A 17,814-nucleotide genomic window follows, 5' to 3' on the forward strand; every position below is an offset into this window, starting at 1 on the left:
GGTGAAAAAGAAGAGGAAGTGTAAGTAAATCCACTGAAGTTCCAGGAGTCTTTAATGGATAAAAGAGTGCAAAGAGAAATATAGATGCATGCTAAACTGTTCTGATTTATATATTTCTACCTTGTTGGTTTCTTTTAACATACTGATTATGAACTTATTATAAAACTTTGGCAGGTCTTTAGTTTGTAATCTGTCCCTAACAATGTGAAAGTATCTGTCTAGTGGACTTGGTCATTGCACACTGTGTATCTTATCCATCTCTCAGTGATTTAAAGTTTACTGTAACATGTTAATTTCTGATTGGGTGCTTTTTATAGATGAAATCAGATACCGCTGAAGGAGCTGATATTCCAAAGAAACCTAAACTGGAGAAACCAGAGACACGCTCCTCCCCCATTACTGTCCAAACCAGCAAGGATTTAGCTATGGCTGACCTTTCCAGCTTTGAGGAGACCAGTGCTGATGATTTTGCCATGGAAATGGGATTGGCCTGTGTTGTTTGTAGGTAAGTTGTACTTTGCCGCAAGATTCTTTTGTTTCTTTGTAAAGAACAAACAAGTTAAAAAAAAAAAAAAGTCAGACCAACTGTTGAGTGTTTTTTATTTTGTTATTATTTGGAGGTGGGTAGGAGATAAGTTGACTATTCCCTGTGAACTGCCTGTATAGCATATGGCAGCTTAACATCTTGAACTTTGTCAAGATTTTATCTTCCTGACTGGCATTTAATCAGTTATGTTGTAGTAACATTTTCTGCATTCTTGGATTCTAGAGGGAAAACAGTTATGGCTTTATTCTTTAGTGAGGAAGAGTCTGTTTAGCAGACTTAATTATTTCCATCTTTCTTTTTAAGAAGACTGTGTAGCTTTTTTTTTCTTCCTGAAGTGTTGATAGTATTTATAAAATAAATGGTTATGTATAATTTTCTAAAATACCATTTAATCTTTTTCTAAGGTTAATGGAAATGAAATGAATGGATATGTAGGTTATTCTGCATGTTGTTTTAAAACATGGATACATAATTATAAAAACATAGATAACTCTGCTTACTGAAAGATTCATTTTAAAAATCAGAATAATTAGATTTCACACTCTTTGATGTCAGGAGCTATATTTCTAATTGTTAATGACTTTCCTTGCCTAGCACAACAGAGAAAATTGAAACCTTTGTTGCTAATTTCTTCATGAAAATGTTAAATTATGGTGCATTGGGACTGAGGAAATAACTATAAACTTTTGTAAGGCATATAAATAATCAGTTAATGTACCTCTGAACAGGATCATTTTGTTAGAGCATTATTGTTTTCACATAAATTTGTTTATTTCAACTTTTATCTCCATAAGGATTATTGTTTTTATATAAAGAAATAAATGGTAAAATAGTAAGAGGGAAAGAACTAGTAATTGTAACCCTCCATCAGGAGTCTAAGGCTGTTGCTGTTAGAATTTATACTTTTTGATATACACATTGCTCCGTTCTGTTCAGCTGATAAGGCACTTAGTTTTTTGAACACCCTATGTCTGCACATAGTGTGCTAGGCACTATGGATAATTCCGTCCGGTTTCCACTGTTAGGCGGCTCATCTATTAATGAAGAAGATAGAACAATATGTAGGCAACAAACATAAAGGAATTTAACAGAGGTACAAAGAAGATGTTGTAAGACTGTTGAAGGCCTAGCCAAAGAGAAAGAAAAAAATTATAATGAGAAATGACAAGGAAAATATAGCCAAATTTACTCACTAAGTCACTTTATATACATTTATGAATAATTGAGCGTAACCTTTAAAAAAAGTGAAGTGTTTATGCAGGCTGCATGTTGCGATTTGTTATTTTGCTCTTTGGTTTTCTGGGGTTTTTACCCTCTTTAATATATCAAAATTTACCAGAACAACCCTAAAATGGATTTAAATTATTGCCTTCAAATAAGTGTAATGTTTAATGGTTTATTTTCTTAGGCAAATGACAGTGGCATCCGGTAATCAATTAGTAGAATGTCAGGAATGCCATAATCTCTACCACCAAGATTGCCATAAGCCCCAGGTGACAGACAAGGAAGTGAATGACCCTCGCCTTGTGTGGTATTGTGCCCGATGTACCAGACAAATGAAAAGAATGGTAGGAATCATTTTTCTCTATTTTAAACAAATAGTTTTTTTGTTGATGTGTGCTTTTTAAAATAAAAATTTGAGCATTTATGCTATTGATAAAAATAAATTAGATAAGCTGATTATTTAAATGTTTGTGAACATAGTGTATATGTGTGATTTATGTATCTGTGCCTAAATGGACCACACCATGTATATGTATTTTTCTGTGTTCAGCTTTTAGCTTGTTCTAATATTAAAAAAAAAAGGATTGAAGACCACCAAAATATGAATATTCCTTACTAGTATGTATTTATAGACATTTAAACATCTATAACAATTTATAAATGTATTTATAAACATTTAAAAATACTACAAAACACTGTGGGAAGAGTCCAGTAAGGAAGTACTAGAATGTCTTTTCTTGAGTGAGCTTGAACCACCAAACTTACAAGCTGTGTGCAGAGGCACTGCTTGTATCTGCATTTCTGTCTTTCTGTCTGTGTTTCTCTCTCTGTTCCCCAGTCTTTCCTTTTCATTGTCTTCCATTGACCATTTATCCTATATTCCCATGCACTTTCTCAGTTTACTGCTCACAAACATAACTGCCTTGAATTTCATACTGAAACACGTTTTAATTTGTTATATTGGATAGTTTTCTAAATTTTATTTATTTAAAAAGTAAACAAATGAACGGTACCATTTTCCTTTTAAAGAAATCAAGTTATTATTTATTTCAGTGACTTGTTTGTGTCTCCCATGACCCCTCCCCTTCTTTAGATTAGGGACTCTTGATAGAAGAGTTCTCATATCTATTAACCAAATGAATTTCTATGTAATTTTTTTCTGACCAAATATATCTTTTTAAAGTCAGAAATATTTAGTTAAAAGTTAAAAAAAAATCAAGATATCTGCTTTACTTTTTAATCATTTAAATCAGAAATAGATTGTTTTTATTACCATGAGAAGTAGTAAAACGGTAGTATTTATATTTTCTCTTTGTAACAGGAAATTTTGATGACAAAGTACAGTTTTCTTCTGCTCAATCTGATTTTTATCTAGTCTGTTATTTAAACTAGCCCCCCCAGGACCTCAACCAAAGTGATTATAGGTGAGCAAAATAGTACATTCCAGGACATTGACACAAGTAGTCACTAAGAATTGATAATAGTCAAAATAAGAAATTTGTGACAGTAATCTGGCTTTCTTTGGTGTATCTTCTAAGTTTATTATTATTTTATTGTAAGTCTTAATAAAATAAACACTGTTCTCTCCTAAGTTTTTCCTCCTGCGTATTTTGTGACTTAGTTACACCAAATCTGTATTTATAGTTCTAACCCTCTTTCTGGGGTTAATTTTGGCAGCTAACCAGATACCCTACAGTTACTTTAAGTTTAGTATTTTTAAAATTAAAATTGTTTTCTTCTCCACTCAGTTTTTTCCCCAGTTTCACTTTTATTGCCTGTTCTACAAATCCCCCATTTCTTGTCACTTGCTTTAGCCTCTTAAGGTCTCCTTGCTTCCCTTCAGTCCACTTTACTCACTACAATTAGAATATTCTTCTAAAATATTTATCTAACTTTATCTGTTTAAGTGTGCCCCATGGCTCTCAATTACCTATATAATGAAGTTATCCTCATTAGGGTAGATGTATGGACCTTCTCTCTTTGACCCAAGTCTACCTTTGTGTCCTTCTTTCCCACCACTTCACCATATACACCCACATACTCTGGTCATGCCAGACCAAGTGGTTCATTCCCCAAGTATGTGGTGAACTTTCATGTTCCCATATGTCCTATTTCTCAACTTCTCTTCATCTGGGCTACCTTTTATTCTTTATCAACTTCACAAATTAAATGTCTAATTCATTTATCATTAAGACCAAATCTCATTCACTGGCAAAGCACAAGAGCGGAGCTCAGGACTGGACATATTCTACATTCTGTTGTTCTCATTTTAATAACATAAAATGGAGGAAATGTAGATTAGCACCAGTAAATTCAGTTTGTGTCCAAGAGTCAAGTGCTAAATGGGGAGTCATGACTAATGTTAGAATATGATAAGAATACGCCAAGAGTGGACCTGGGGAAACACCAAAAGGCATGATCTGAAGTGAGCCTGAAGATGAGGATCCAGTAAACACACGGGTTAATGAGAAAAAGGAATTTGGAAATAGTGGGGATGCTAAATCCAGTCATTCCTACTATAATTGCTTTCAGTAGGGTTTTCATGGGTGCATTGGTTATTGCTCCAAGTTGTCTTGAAGATACTATAGATAGCATCTTATATCCCCTTTCTCCTTGTACTAATGTCTCCAGCTAGGGCAGGTTCTGCAGTACACATTATTATGGGAAGACAGTTAAGAATATTGTGATAGTGGGTGGCAGGGTCCAAGGTCATTCTTCAATTCTGTAATTTTCTCTCTACCAGGTAATGGGTTTTGCCCCAGCATTAGGTGAGAGACTCATGACTTACTGCAGTGGTTTACAACCTAAGGCAGTTACACATTCCTTCTCAGCAGTATTTACAAACACGTGGTATTTTTGATTGCTGCCATACTGACAATTATTGACTTGAGTGGGAGAATTTCTTACATCCTGTTTGAGGCAGCCATCCAGTGAAAAATTACAGTGCTTTTTTGAGCAACACTGAATCAGTGATAATATCCTGGTTTCCTAAACTAGTATTACCAGCAAAGGACAAAGGGTTTGGGGTATCTCTTACTCAGCTTCTAAGATAGCTAGATGAAATAGAGGAAGCAGAAAAGGATCCAAACATTTTCTCCTAGCCAGAGGTTCTTTCTGGGCTTCACTGTAATGAATTTTCATCTGCTAAAGCATACAAGTTAGGTAGGTCTTCAGAGTCTAAGCACATCTACCAATGTGGGTGGAGGGAAGTGTAAGATTGAAAGCCATAGGTATGGAACCATGTATTTCTAATTTACCCTGAAGGCTACATTCTCATAACATGGTTTTGCAGTAGAGGGTAAGATGATCTTTCTTGGTGGTTAGAAATATTTTCCCATATGTATCTTCTAGCAATCTTAATAATATTCTTGATCTGAATGTTGCTTTATAAGTGATGTTTGAAAGTAGGTGTACTTTCATGTGTAAAGTATATAATACAGAAAATGGGATGAATTGAGACTTAAGGACAGAAATTATATTGAATGGAAAACCATAGCACAAGAAGATTACATGAGAAGGTCCAAAGATAAAATAACTGCATTCAAACTTCCAGAAATGAGAACACATTATTAATAAATTTCCTGATGTAGTCTTGCAAGGCCTTATTAGGATTGTCAGAAGACAATAAAATAGCTGGGAGCCTCTTTACCCATCCAGTAGGGGTGAGTTCTTTCTGATTCAGTTTTTTCATCTTCTATAAATAAATAGTAACTATTATTATTTGCACTCAACATGTGCCAAATATAATTCTAAACTCTTATGTAATCATAATCCATTCTCATAACCCACCTTTGACACAAAAGCTTTTATCTCCATTTTGCAGATGAGAATGAGGCTTTTAGAGATTTACGTATTTTACTTGAGGTAACATAGCTAGGGGAATAGTTGAGCTCGGTTTTACTACTAGTCCTGTTCGACTCCAAAAACTATCCTCTCAAACACTGCACTCACTATATGGTTTATATAGTTAGTATCATGTAGCTGGAGAACACTTAAGAATAGACTGAAAAATAATTAGAGTTCTAAATCTTTAGAATTTAGTAAAGTACCTATTGTAAAATAAAGGAAAAAATCAATTATTGGTCAAAATAAAACTGAAAATGTGTATAAAGGAATAGTGGGTACAAATTCCTCTCTGATAACAAAGAATTTTGTGTTTTGTGGATTTTAAATATTCGGTGAGACTAGTTCTGCACTATGGAAAAACCTCAAAAATGTTCATCATTTATCACAAATAGTTGTTCAAAACCACATAATCGATCTGAACTACCTTTTAACTCACCCTCTGTTACTCAGAGATTCACATGCCTGAACCCCAAGAAGAAAACTCCTGTCTTTGACCAGCCCTAATGAGAAATAAATGTGCTTCCTTATGAATGAAGCTAACAAATAATTTGTGATTTTTCCTTTTTTTAAAACAATTTGTTTTGCTTTGTTAAAATGGTATTTAATCAACCCTAATCTGCATGATAATTAAAGCTTCCTATTATCTTTACTGTTTAGAAACTAATAAAATCTATAAAACCATTAATATAATGATGATAAAAATAATTTTTCCAAGTCTGTATTTTCAGTGTTGTCATAATATTTTTTAAATATTCAACCGTATTTCAATTCAATGAGGAGTCCCGTGATAGATTTTTATTGTCTTCTTGTGCGTTTAACTAAGATTTTGTAGCTAATTTAATCTTAACACTGATTTTTGCAGGCTCAAAAAACTCAGAAACCACCACAGAAACCAGCCCCCACGGTTGTTTCTGTAGCTCCAGCTGTCAAAGATCCTTTGGTTAAGAAACCAGAAACTAAACTCAAACAAGAGACAACTTTCCTAGCATTTAAGAGAACAGAAGTCAAGGTACAGTACATTCCATTTTTTTCTAAGATTGGATTTTAACTTAGTTGACTAAATAATAGTTACTTGAAGAAAAATTAATGAGGAACTTTATATAGTAAATGGTCATATGCTGGAAATTAAGACTGCATTACTATTTTTTTTAAATAGTTTCTTTTCTTTTTTTTAAGCCAGCATTTTATTTTATTTGGTTTTTGTTGGTTGGTGGGAGGGAGGTAATTAGGTTTATTTGTTTTTAGAGAAGGTACTGGGTCTTGAACCCAGGACCTCCTGCATGCTAAGCATGTGCTCTACCACTTGAGCTATACCCTCCCCCAAGACTGCATTACTATTAGCTTTAGGTTGAAAGGGAACATTTGTATATAATTATTTAATTTTAAATTCTGTTGTTGTTCTTTTATCATGATTAGGAACTATTTGTGAGCATTCCAAGATAGCATTCTTTACCATTCCTATGTAGTCAGACATTTCTCTTCAGTTCGGAATTTGTTTTAAATTGTAAATACTTTTGCTCTCAGTAGCCCCAGATTTGCTCCTCACGTTGCTTGTGGTGATTGGCCCCATAGCTTTTTTTCTTCCTACTTGTGGAGAAGTTTTCTTGCTTTATCTTATTTTTTTCTACTATCATGAAGTTTCATGGTACCTATCTCTTGTTATTTAAGGGGCCAGATTATCTAGTGAGAGTATCACATTTCTCATTCCTCGGTTTTCATCCTTGAAATCACACTACATTATTGTTAATATTCTGGCATTTTGATATCATGGAATAAAATATTTTTCTAATCTAATTTTATAACCAAAGAATGCTTTTACTAAGTTATACATTTCAATTTTAAGCAGAATACTAAAGATGGAAGAAAAAAATGTTAGCCCCAAATTCTCAAAGGTTAAACCCAGAAAACTCTAAAGATATAACCTTCTCCAAGTGGCTATAAGTAGCAAAGATCAGGAACATTGGTGTGATGATAAAAAAAAAATACGCATATAAAGTATGCTGAGAAAGATACTGATAATTTTATTTGCAGGTCATTTTAAATTTAATTTACCAGGGAAGAGTTAATATCCAAGGATGTCTATTATTGATTTGTCAGACAGAAATTTGATGAACTAGAATAGAAGTAAGAATAATTTATTGACAGTAATTTGAGTTGCTATATTCTATACTTAAATCACTTTAGGTAGATTTTTATACTAACCTGTTACTACTAAAGTTTATTTTTAGGAAATTCAACATGAAATTATTTTACAGCAAATAAATTAAGGCCTTGGCTGTGATGTTTGTTCTGATTTAAGAGGTTTTGGTGTTTTCATTATAAAATAGAATAAATTTTTACTATAAAAAATTTTTTACCATTTATATATAAAAAGCAAATAAAATGGCTTTCTAACTAGGATAATGGTCCAAAAAAACTTGTAAGTTAAGAACAGTTGAGAAATTTATTTCCTACACTAAAACAGTAAGAAATACTTGGTCTCCATTGTTTGTGTTCGTCCTGATAGTATTGTAAGTCATCTGTTATTCGGTTGAAAAGCAGTAGCAGTAACAGCAAGCCATTAAAATAAAATGCCATAGATACAGAACTCGCTTTCTCATTGGTACTTCATAAGTGTTGGTCTTTTTGATTACTTCAGATGTGTTTTCTTTTGTGAAGTTTTTTGAAAGATCATTTAGCCAGATGGTAGGCAGTTTTATGTTGAGTAGAAAAAAAAGGAAAAAAATTAAATCTTTCATAACTGAAAATTAAAAGTTTACTACACCTGTGTCCTTTTACTTCCTTTACTAACTTTTTCTCATTACCTATATGCATTCCTCTAGGAATTTGTAATTTATGCAAAGTTTGTCTTCTCTGGATAGCCTTATGAGGTAGTATTTGTATGATGTTACTGTAAAAACATCCTGTCATTTTTCAGAGTATGGGAAAAATAATCTGGACCCTCCTCTTATAAAGATCTCAAAACATTCTATTTTCATTACTTTTCACATTGGTTTAAAATGTTTAATGCAGACAATATTGAAGGCTACTTTGTAAGAACTAAAAACATTTTTATCAACTCATTCAGAGTTCATTTCTAAAATTTAACTGTGTATATTTTAGGCATGATAGCCACCGTGTTTTTGAATAATATACCATTTGTAAGACTTTTTTTTTTTTCCTATTTAAGACATATTCTTAAGACTGTGAAGGTAGAAAAAGTACCAGTGAGAAATACATTTCATAATTAATTTGAACAAAGTGAATTTTTCCCTAATGTGAAGGTGAAAAAAAATTGTTCCTGTGTGAATAAGAACAATATTTTTATAGTGACATTGGTATCCCTGTTAGCTTTTGACTGGCCATGGAAGTTAATTAGAAAAATTGAACTGTTAGTCCTTTAAGAAGTACATCTGGGAGTGAGTCAAACATACCCAAAATGTCACTGTGCAGCTTATGAGGCAATTGATAAAATCCTGTATACAGAAGCGAGGATCTTTGTGATAGTTTCAGTGGAAATATGGAAAAATAGTGAAAATTAAATCTTGAGACCTTTTTAATGTATCACTAGAGTTGTACAATTTCAAGCAGTTAACATTGCACATCTGTATATATTTTGCAATGCAATAGCTGTTTGCTCAAAATTTGGGGGGAATTTGTTTTAAATAGGTTCCAAATCTCATACATTCACCCAATAAATAATATTGAATAATCTCTTTATCTCAGACATCTCTTAAATATCCTGGATGTGAGCATTTTTGTCCATTAAGAGTGGATTCTGTTTTTGAAATGATCCACAAGTCATTTGATGCAAGGCCTAATGAATTAGATGTTTTACTGAGCTAAATAATAACCTTTTAGGATGAAAAACAAATTAAAGCATTAAATCTAATTTTTCTAACATGGCTTGTAACTGAACCTAGAAGCAATCCTCTAAAAGAAATTCTGTATATTTATTTTTTGGAATGATTAGAACAAGAATATGGCATCCCATAATTTCTGCTTTGGAAATGGTGGCACCTGTTAGCCATGGATAGGTTTTGTGTATGTTTTTTCAGATTATTTCATCAGAACTTAATTTTGGTGGTGTGATTTAAATTTTCCAAGTCATTATTTTTGTATAAAAAGTCTTAATTAAACTTATTATATATTTAAGAATATTATAGTACGTGTTAATTATACTTGGCTCATGTAACATTTATCTTATGTTTTTTAGACATCCACGGTTATTTCAGGAAATTCTTCTAGTACCAATGTTTCCTCTTCAGTAACTAGTGGCCTAACTGGATGGGCAGCTTTTGCAGCCAAAACTTCTTCTACTGGTCCATCAACAGCAAAATTGAATTCAACAACCCAAAACAATAGCGGGAAACCTGCTACCTCATCAGCTAACCAGAAGCCTGTGGGTTTGACTGGTCTGGCAACATCATCCAAAAGTGGAATAGGTTCTAAAATAGGTTCCAGTAACAGCACTTCACCCACTGTACCACTGAAACCACCTCCACCTCTAACTTTGGGCAAAACTGGCCTTAGTCGCTCAGTTAGTTGTGACAATGTTAGCAAAGTAGGTCTTCCCAGTCCAAGTAGTTTGGTTCCAGGAAGCAGCAGCCAACTAAGTGGGAATGGAAATAGTGGCACATCGGGATCTAGTGGAAGTACCACTAACAAAACCACTTCAGAATCGAGCAGCTCGCCCTCAGCATCCCTTAAAGGTCCAACTTCACAAGAATCACAGCTCAATGCCATGAAGCGATTACAGATGGTCAAGAAGAAGGCCGCCCAAAAGAAACTCAAGAAGTAATATGGCCAAGTAGGTTTTTATATCACATTACCCTAAAGATTAAAATCTTATTAAGATATAAACTGTAATATACTATAATTTAATAAAAATCTTTATAATGAAATTTTTATTATTTCTTACCTTAAAAAGCTAAATGTTATTTAGCAAAACTTGGAAATGTTTGTTGTTTTAAATCTGTTTTAACATTTTTATTTTGACAATTTTTGTAGTGTGTGAAAACAATGATTAGAATGCTAGTTTTTTTTTTTGTTTTTTTTTTTAATGGAGGTACTGGGATTGAACTCAGGACCTGGTGCATGCTAAGCATGAGCTCTACCACCAAGCTATACCCACCCTCCACCAACAAGAATGACTAATTCTTGATGAGAACTTCCAGAATCGCGGAAGACTGGTAGCACATGTGAATTAAAAAAAAAAAAAAAGTTTATCTTCTAGCAAAATCCCAGTAATTGATTCTGCTGAATAAGGATTCTTATAAGCTTGCAGGAATGACCCAATAATAAAGTTTTCTACTCCCTCCACCCCATCACCTGGGTATTCAGTGTCAGTCCCCAGCTTCATTTCAGTTGATTCTCCCTCTCCTCCCAAAAATTTCATCTCCCCTTTTTCAAAATTAAATTTTTGTAATTGATTTCTCATACCCGGAATTATATTTTTACCTTTTTCAGTCACCTCATATCAGTTATTTAGGGATATGTCTCTTCCAGTAGATTGTGAACTCTCATGTCCTTTTAATGCAGTACTTTTCTCGCATTGTTCACTTCCCTTACATTGTCAGTGTAACGTATGCACATAGTATATACTTAATAAATGTTGAATTTTGATTTATCCTGGTTACACACATTCCTGAGAATTTCTTGAGAAAAAATGCCCATTCCAAGAGTCTTTGTGGATGGATAATTTCTGAATACATACTGATAGCTTCTTCCTATACCATGAAAAAAAGGCTATTTTTACTGCCCCAACATATTACAACATTTTACCTAATTTTAGTTAATTTGTATAAAAGAAGTTCCCATATAATGACTAATTCTTAAGGTTGTTTTGAAGTATGTGTGTGTACGTTGGGTCAGGTTTCAGGGGTCTGAGTTGTTGCCTTACTTGCAAGCTAGCCAATTATCCTGCCATTGTTTTACATATATATTCTGATAGAAGACTTGAGGCTTTCTGGATCAGAGGAATAGTTTATTGCTCCCAGTTGCAGCAAAATGTAGCAGCTATTTTGTACTTCATGAATACCTCATTTCATCCAGAAACTAGAAATCCAACAAATTCCTCCTTTTGCTAGACTGAGCAGCCTTGTTCCTTCAGTTTTGATGTGTTACTAAACCTTCACTTTATAAACTTCTCATTTCAAACTCTTTCCCTTAATCCTTATATTTTTTAATATCATATATTGTAAAATATATTGATAAATGATATCCATGAAGATAAAGCTTTTTAAAGTATGCTTGGTTGCTTTTAAGGAAAGGTATTTTAAAACTGCTGTTAAATAATGACACTAAATTATTCAGGATAAATTACAACTCAAGATTGAGATAATCCTATTACTTACAAAGTAGAGTAAACATCTATTTACATGTTTAAAATCTGCCTGCAGATGTTTTTGCTTTGAGAAACATGGATTTCTGTTGATTAAATATCAATTTGGCATCAACCCCAAGTCCCCTTTAGTGTCAAACAACCAAAAAATATATTTATATATTCATCATTATTTGTTTATAGTTCAGGGCCAGTTTGGACTAAACTAGACAAAATGACCTGACACAAGCTCAGCTCAACAACTATAACAGTTAATAGAACCTCAGTACCTACAAGAAGTTAAAGCACATTGGCACTTGAAATGGAAAATTTTATTCCATCATACTCAAAACGTGCTGGATAGAGCTGAAAAAAGAAGCAATTATTTTACTTTTTGTAGTACTTCAGAGAGGACTTTAGAAAACTTGTTTAGGAAGCAATATAATTTTTGAGTATGGCTCTTTATATGGACTATATGTGTGTATAAATATATATTTAGAATCTGCACATAGGTATAAGATGCATTCATCTAGTAATGTATAACTCAGTTTGGTATTTCATAGAGGTATATTTGGTATTAGAGTTTCCTTGTCCTCAAGTAGCTCCTAGTCCTTGATTTTTCCCTACCATTAAGTGAGGTCTAAGGTTTTTTAACTGAGCATGTGATGATGAAAGGGGCCGGCTTTATATTAGTAGTGTTTATCTTTTTTTGTTGTTGTTACATGTAGTTCATTTTTCCCACTAGAATTTAAGTTATATGAGGGCAAGGATTTTGTGTATCTTGTACACCATAGTATTCCCACTGCAGTTCTTAGCTCAGTGAATGAATAGACAGTTTTGGCAAACCAAAAAGTAAGCTTTTAGGATTATAAGTTCAAATCCCATTTTAGTAGAAATTTGGCTAATATCACTTTTCTGTTTGTATATATATATTTCTTTCTTTTAGATTATGTAATCAGAGATTTTAATGACTTAGAAAACTCTAAAAGAACACTGTCTTAAAGTCAGAAAACTGATTTTGAATCCCAGTCCCTCCATGTATTAGCTGTGTGATCTGTTTCCTCCTCTATAAAACATAAATGATAATTAATGAGATAAAAATGGAAGACCTCTAATATTGAAAGGTAAGGTGATTCCAGCTCTTAACAAGGATATGATAGTACCATTTATTAGTAACATTACAAATTATGATGGCCATAGGTTATATAGGAAATACATCATTTTATAGAGATAAGTTTTTATTAGTGCAATAATTATAAAATTATATAAGCAATTGGAGAAAGCCATAAATACATTTACATACCATAATATTTCTTTAAAGCAAGGTAAGCTGTATTTAATTTACTAAGAATACATTCCCTAGATTTTTGAACAAGAACATCTCATTCCAGTATATGCTAAAATGTACTTATTTTCCTGAAAAATTAAAGCAAATCTCTCCTCTGTCTAGAGTGTAGTATTGTGAAAGCAGTAACTGGCTTACAGAGACTCAGTGTGAATTCTTGTGGCCCTGGAGTAAAGATTTGTTATATTGGAATAATTTTGTAGATCACAGAGAATTTAATGACTGAGTTTATATATACATACTATTTAGTATGTATAGGAGGAGGAAGATAATTGAAAAAATAAGACTTTAAAAATAGTAACCTTTTATAAATAGTTGGATAGCCCTAGAGAGTATAAAGTCCTTTCAGTCCTTTCAGTCAATGAAATGTAATTCCTTCCTCATCAAATACAATGTAAATTTATATGTCTAATTTAGCTTAAATTTTGTGAGGTTTCTAGATGTATTCAGTATTGAACAGTGCATTTAGTACCTTAAGAAGCCATAGTTATGACAAATAGGATATAAATAGTTTTCTTGCCATCTTAGAATATAAAGATTTCCTCTCTTTATTCATATTACTTTGAGAGGTTTTTGCAAGAGACAAAAATCCAAACAGCTTATGAAAAAAGTTTTTTATTCTATGTTAACTAGTTTTTGTAAATCATCTGAATATTCATCACAAATAGTGACAGGCACTGAATAGCCATCTTCCAAAGTCCAAATTATATTTTAGGCAAGATACGGAATATACCAGCACTTAAAGTATTTCATGCAGTGCTGCACTGCATTTATATGATTAACAATGTGCATTATATCTCTTCTGCACAATTCTTCTTTCATAGGATTGTTTTGTACTAATAAATACTAAAACCAGATATTTTTCTGAAATATAAGGAATGTTCAGGTAGTGGCTTTCTGACTTTTTCACATGATTTAAGCACCCACAGTGGTTTTGTATTACTGGATTTTTTATGATTTCTAAACATTATTATGTATATTAGTTTAGAGCACCTGCATTTAAAAATAAATACTAAATATAATGTATACATACACCTGTTTGTTTTACAAAGGAAAAAACCACAAAAATTTCCCCTGTATTCTCGGTAGAAATACTTATTTCAGAGAATTCTGTACAATAGCATTTAATTTTAAAGATACAAAGAAAGAATATATAATTACATTAGTATACTTTGCCTTAATCATAATGATGTCACCCACAGTTTTATCTTTTTAAACTTTTGAAGACTTAAACACATTATAACTATCTTGGAATTTTATTTCCCTTATGCCCAACAAAATAATGCCTGACCTCAAAATTACAATTACTTGATTTGAAATAACATACTTAGAAAATGAATGTATAATGTTCACATACACACACAAAAAACCTAAATGGCATATGAGATGTAGGTTGTATTTTTAAAATAGCAACAAAGGAGTTTTATAACAATGTATGTTTACCACAGTAGTGGGGGACTGCAGAAGCGCGCTTCATTACAACTCTTGCTCAGCAACTGACTGCAGCTATGATTTTAGTGGTGTGGTTTCCTCTAAGGTCAGTCAGGATGCATCAATCCTAGGACCACACAGGTAGACCAAACTTCTCATATACATCTAGTCACTTATTTCGGCCAGAAAAGCAGACATGTGTTACTCATATAATTCTATTTTAAGGGGAGTATTAAGGTCACAGCTAATTTAAATTATATAAAATTTCCCCACTATTTTGGTTGTTGAGCATGTTCATAGTTTCCACAAGTAGCAAATTTGGATTTCCTTTTGCTTTACCCTAAGCAACTGGGATTTACTTATGTTTCACTATCGGGTACAAAGGACCATTTAAAGGACATATAAAAAGTCCCTGTGTATCCAAAAAAGAGAGTCTTCTTTTGGTACCTAACTGAAAACAAGGGAATATTTTATGCAAAAACAACTTACAAGTAGAACTTTATGAACCTATGTTTAGATTAAGAATTTTAGAAACAATATAAAATAAAAATTTTTCTGTCATATAAAGTCTTACTTTGAATTTCTGTAGTTGTACATGTCATATATGTACATGAAAGTCAACAGCCCTCTGAGAAGCAGAACTCTTCATTTTATTTGTACTCCTCAGTATATGTATAACAATGTACACTATAGAGGCAAAGTCTTTGAAAGTAATTTTAATTTTAATCTTAAAATGTAGTGTATTAGCACCAAACATGGACAATAAAAATCCAGCTTATTTTGGTTTTTAAAGGAAACCACTAAGTCAAATTTAATCTTCTTCTGTTCCAAAGAAGCATCTTTAGTTCAATAAAATGTCTTGGAACAAAATAAGCCTGAAATCATAGGGGATAGTTCTGAGCTATTCCTAAATTAAAGTTCAGTGTCCCAGGACATTGTGTTACAGCAAATGTTATCCTCAATGCCTGCCTTGTCTAAGTACAAATCAGCAACTAAAAATATTTACATCTTGGCTCAGAACATGGAAAACACATTCCCCATTCATCATCCACATGATTGAGTGATCCAAAAATATTTTCTCACTAAAGCATCATTAGTGATCATGTAGGATAGTTTTTAAACAATTATATTTTCAAAAAAGTTTAAGCAAAAAATAAAAATAACCTAGATACTTCTTTTTCTCTAGGCTAATAACATGAAAGTTCCTATAGCCCCTGATTTTGAAAAATTTCTCAATACTTAAATATAGACCTAAGAGGAAAACAGTCCTCATCAATGTCCATTATTTGCATCACTAAGTTCTTTGCTGATAGCAAATGTAACCATGTAGTGGTTGGGAGTATGGGCCTCAGAACCAGACTTGGGTTTGAGTCCCAGCCCTACCACTTAAAACCAATGTGACTTGGGCTAAACGAATTATTTCATCTCTTTGGGCCACAGTTTCCTCATAATGTGAGTATCAAATAAGTTACCACATAAAAAGCATGCATAGTAATGTCTTGCATGTAGTATGCATTCAGTAAATGTTAGCTATTATTATTATCCTGTTATTGAAGAGAGTTTTTTAAATTCAAAACTTACATTAAAGAGAGGCTCCACATCAAAGATTTCTAGTTGACTGTTAATTAAGTAACCAATTCCTATTCTTATGTCTATTCAGTACATCCCTGGTTCATGCATGTATGTGTATAATCTATACCATGTAGTACACATATATGTGTAAACTGTATAATGTGTATGGTGTATATTTGTGTATGTATATACATGCATGCATGTGCAAGAGAGAAAAATATGAAAAAACATTTAAAGCAAAATACATAATACAAAAAAAAAAAAATACAGTAAATTGAAAAAACCTTGCCTTAGATCCAATGTTTCATGGTGATAAAGAACACATACCCTTTCAGAAGATCACTTTTAAGTAGCTGATAGTTGGAGCTTAAGCTATTTGTTTTGCTTTTCCTGTTTGTTTAGTGTTTTCTTCAACATGTATCCTTCATTAATACATTTTGAAATAATCTTGTTAGGAAGCATATTGTTCCTTAATACCTGATACGGTATCAGTTCATGGAGTTTTGGAGGTTTCTTGATTTCCAGGCCAACATTTTGTAATGTCAGTTTTATGAGGTAGTCAATCAACAACTTGCCAGAAAATAGAAGTCAAAGGCTTATTTTCTCAAGCATAAGTCATCTTCCCAAGGTAGTTAGCTGGAACATAGCCTTTCTGCCCTTGAACTTCAGCTAACCACCATTCTTTATTGCCACTTAGGTCACAAAATCTAAGTATATGGACTCTTTGGTATTCCTGAAGGCTGAGTTCATGGTCACTCCGTGCTTGAAAGGCATGAACTGCATAGAAAATCTAGACAAAAAAGAAAATGACATTATTAGAAGCAGACCTAAAAATTTAGACAATAAAGGTTTCCAGGCTTTTAGAAAAAAATGTTACGTTTTCTTATTTTTCCAAAGTCACATTTCCCCAACTCCTGTTGGATTTATTTTGCTGAAATATGGCCCAGTTGAAAATAAAGTGAAATTGTCATTCTTATTGTTCTGTTGGGAGGAATCTAAATTATCCACTCTAGAAGGCAATTTGGCACTTTCTATTAAAAGACTTTTAATGTTAACTTTTTGACTCAATAATAGCTCTAAGAGTCTCATACAGAAACAAACATTGGCAGAGATTTTTGCACAATAATTTTACTGCAATACCCACTTGTGAGGTGAAAAGTGGGAGAGAATTGGGAATAACACTAAGGGTTCAGCAAAATAATAGTTAAATTCTGGATCCTTACTCTAAGGAAATTTATAGTCGCAGAAATAATGTTTTCTAAGACTAATAACATAGGAAAATGCTTATGATAAAATATTAAGAAAATAAAAGATATAAAATCAGGTGTATGATGTAAGTATTGTTAGATTTTTTTTTGGTAGAATTAAAGCTGATTTTCATTTTTATTTCTTTCCTTATTGTATAAACTTTTATAATGACAATGTATTAAATTTGTAATTTTAAATTAAAGTGACCTAGAGAGACTAATAAAATATATTTCAGTCAGAAGAATTTTTCTTTAACCTCGAAAGAACACTTCATAATTATTAGATGCATAAGAAGCCCCT

General features: G+C 32.5%; 2 protein-coding genes across 6 annotated transcripts in view; one reads left to right on the top strand and one right to left on the bottom strand.

Moving 5' to 3' along the window:
* The window catches only part of INTS12 (integrator complex subunit 12), a 35,035-nt gene that overhangs the window by 13,482 nt on the left and 3,739 nt on the right, over window positions 1-17,814 (top strand). For 2 of the 5 annotated variants that reach the window (XR_004141907.2, XM_031468272.2), the window contains exons 4-7: window positions 318-505; window positions 1,956-2,115; window positions 6,480-6,626; window positions 9,813-10,406. Coding sequence is in view for 4 of the 5 variants with exons in the window: in XM_031468272.2 (XP_031324132.1) it covers window positions 318-505; window positions 1,956-2,115; window positions 6,480-6,626; window positions 9,813-10,397 (1,080 nt within the window). In the remaining variant the exon portion in view is untranslated. Of the gene's footprint in view, window positions 1-317; window positions 506-1,955; window positions 2,116-6,479; window positions 6,627-9,812; window positions 10,501-10,664; window positions 11,226-17,814 lie in introns of those variants that run through there. The other 3 variants (XM_031468286.2, XM_031468266.2, XM_031468280.2) reach the window with 2 other exon arrangements.
* ARHGEF38 (Rho guanine nucleotide exchange factor 38) overlaps window positions 16,758-17,814 on the bottom strand; it is a 110,502-nt gene continuing 109,445 nt past the window's right edge. The window contains exon 14 of the mRNA XM_010980666.3: window positions 16,758-17,056. Within this exon, the coding sequence (XP_010978968.1) occupies window positions 16,871-17,056 (186 nt within the window). The 3' untranslated portion in view covers window positions 16,758-16,870. The remainder of the gene's footprint in view (window positions 17,057-17,814) is intronic.

The sequence above is a fragment of the Camelus dromedarius genome, chromosome 1, assembly GCF_036321535.1.
Source record: "Camelus dromedarius isolate mCamDro1 chromosome 1, mCamDro1.pat, whole genome shotgun sequence".
NCBI classification, from domain to species: Eukaryota; Metazoa; Chordata; class Mammalia; order Artiodactyla; family Camelidae; genus Camelus; species Camelus dromedarius.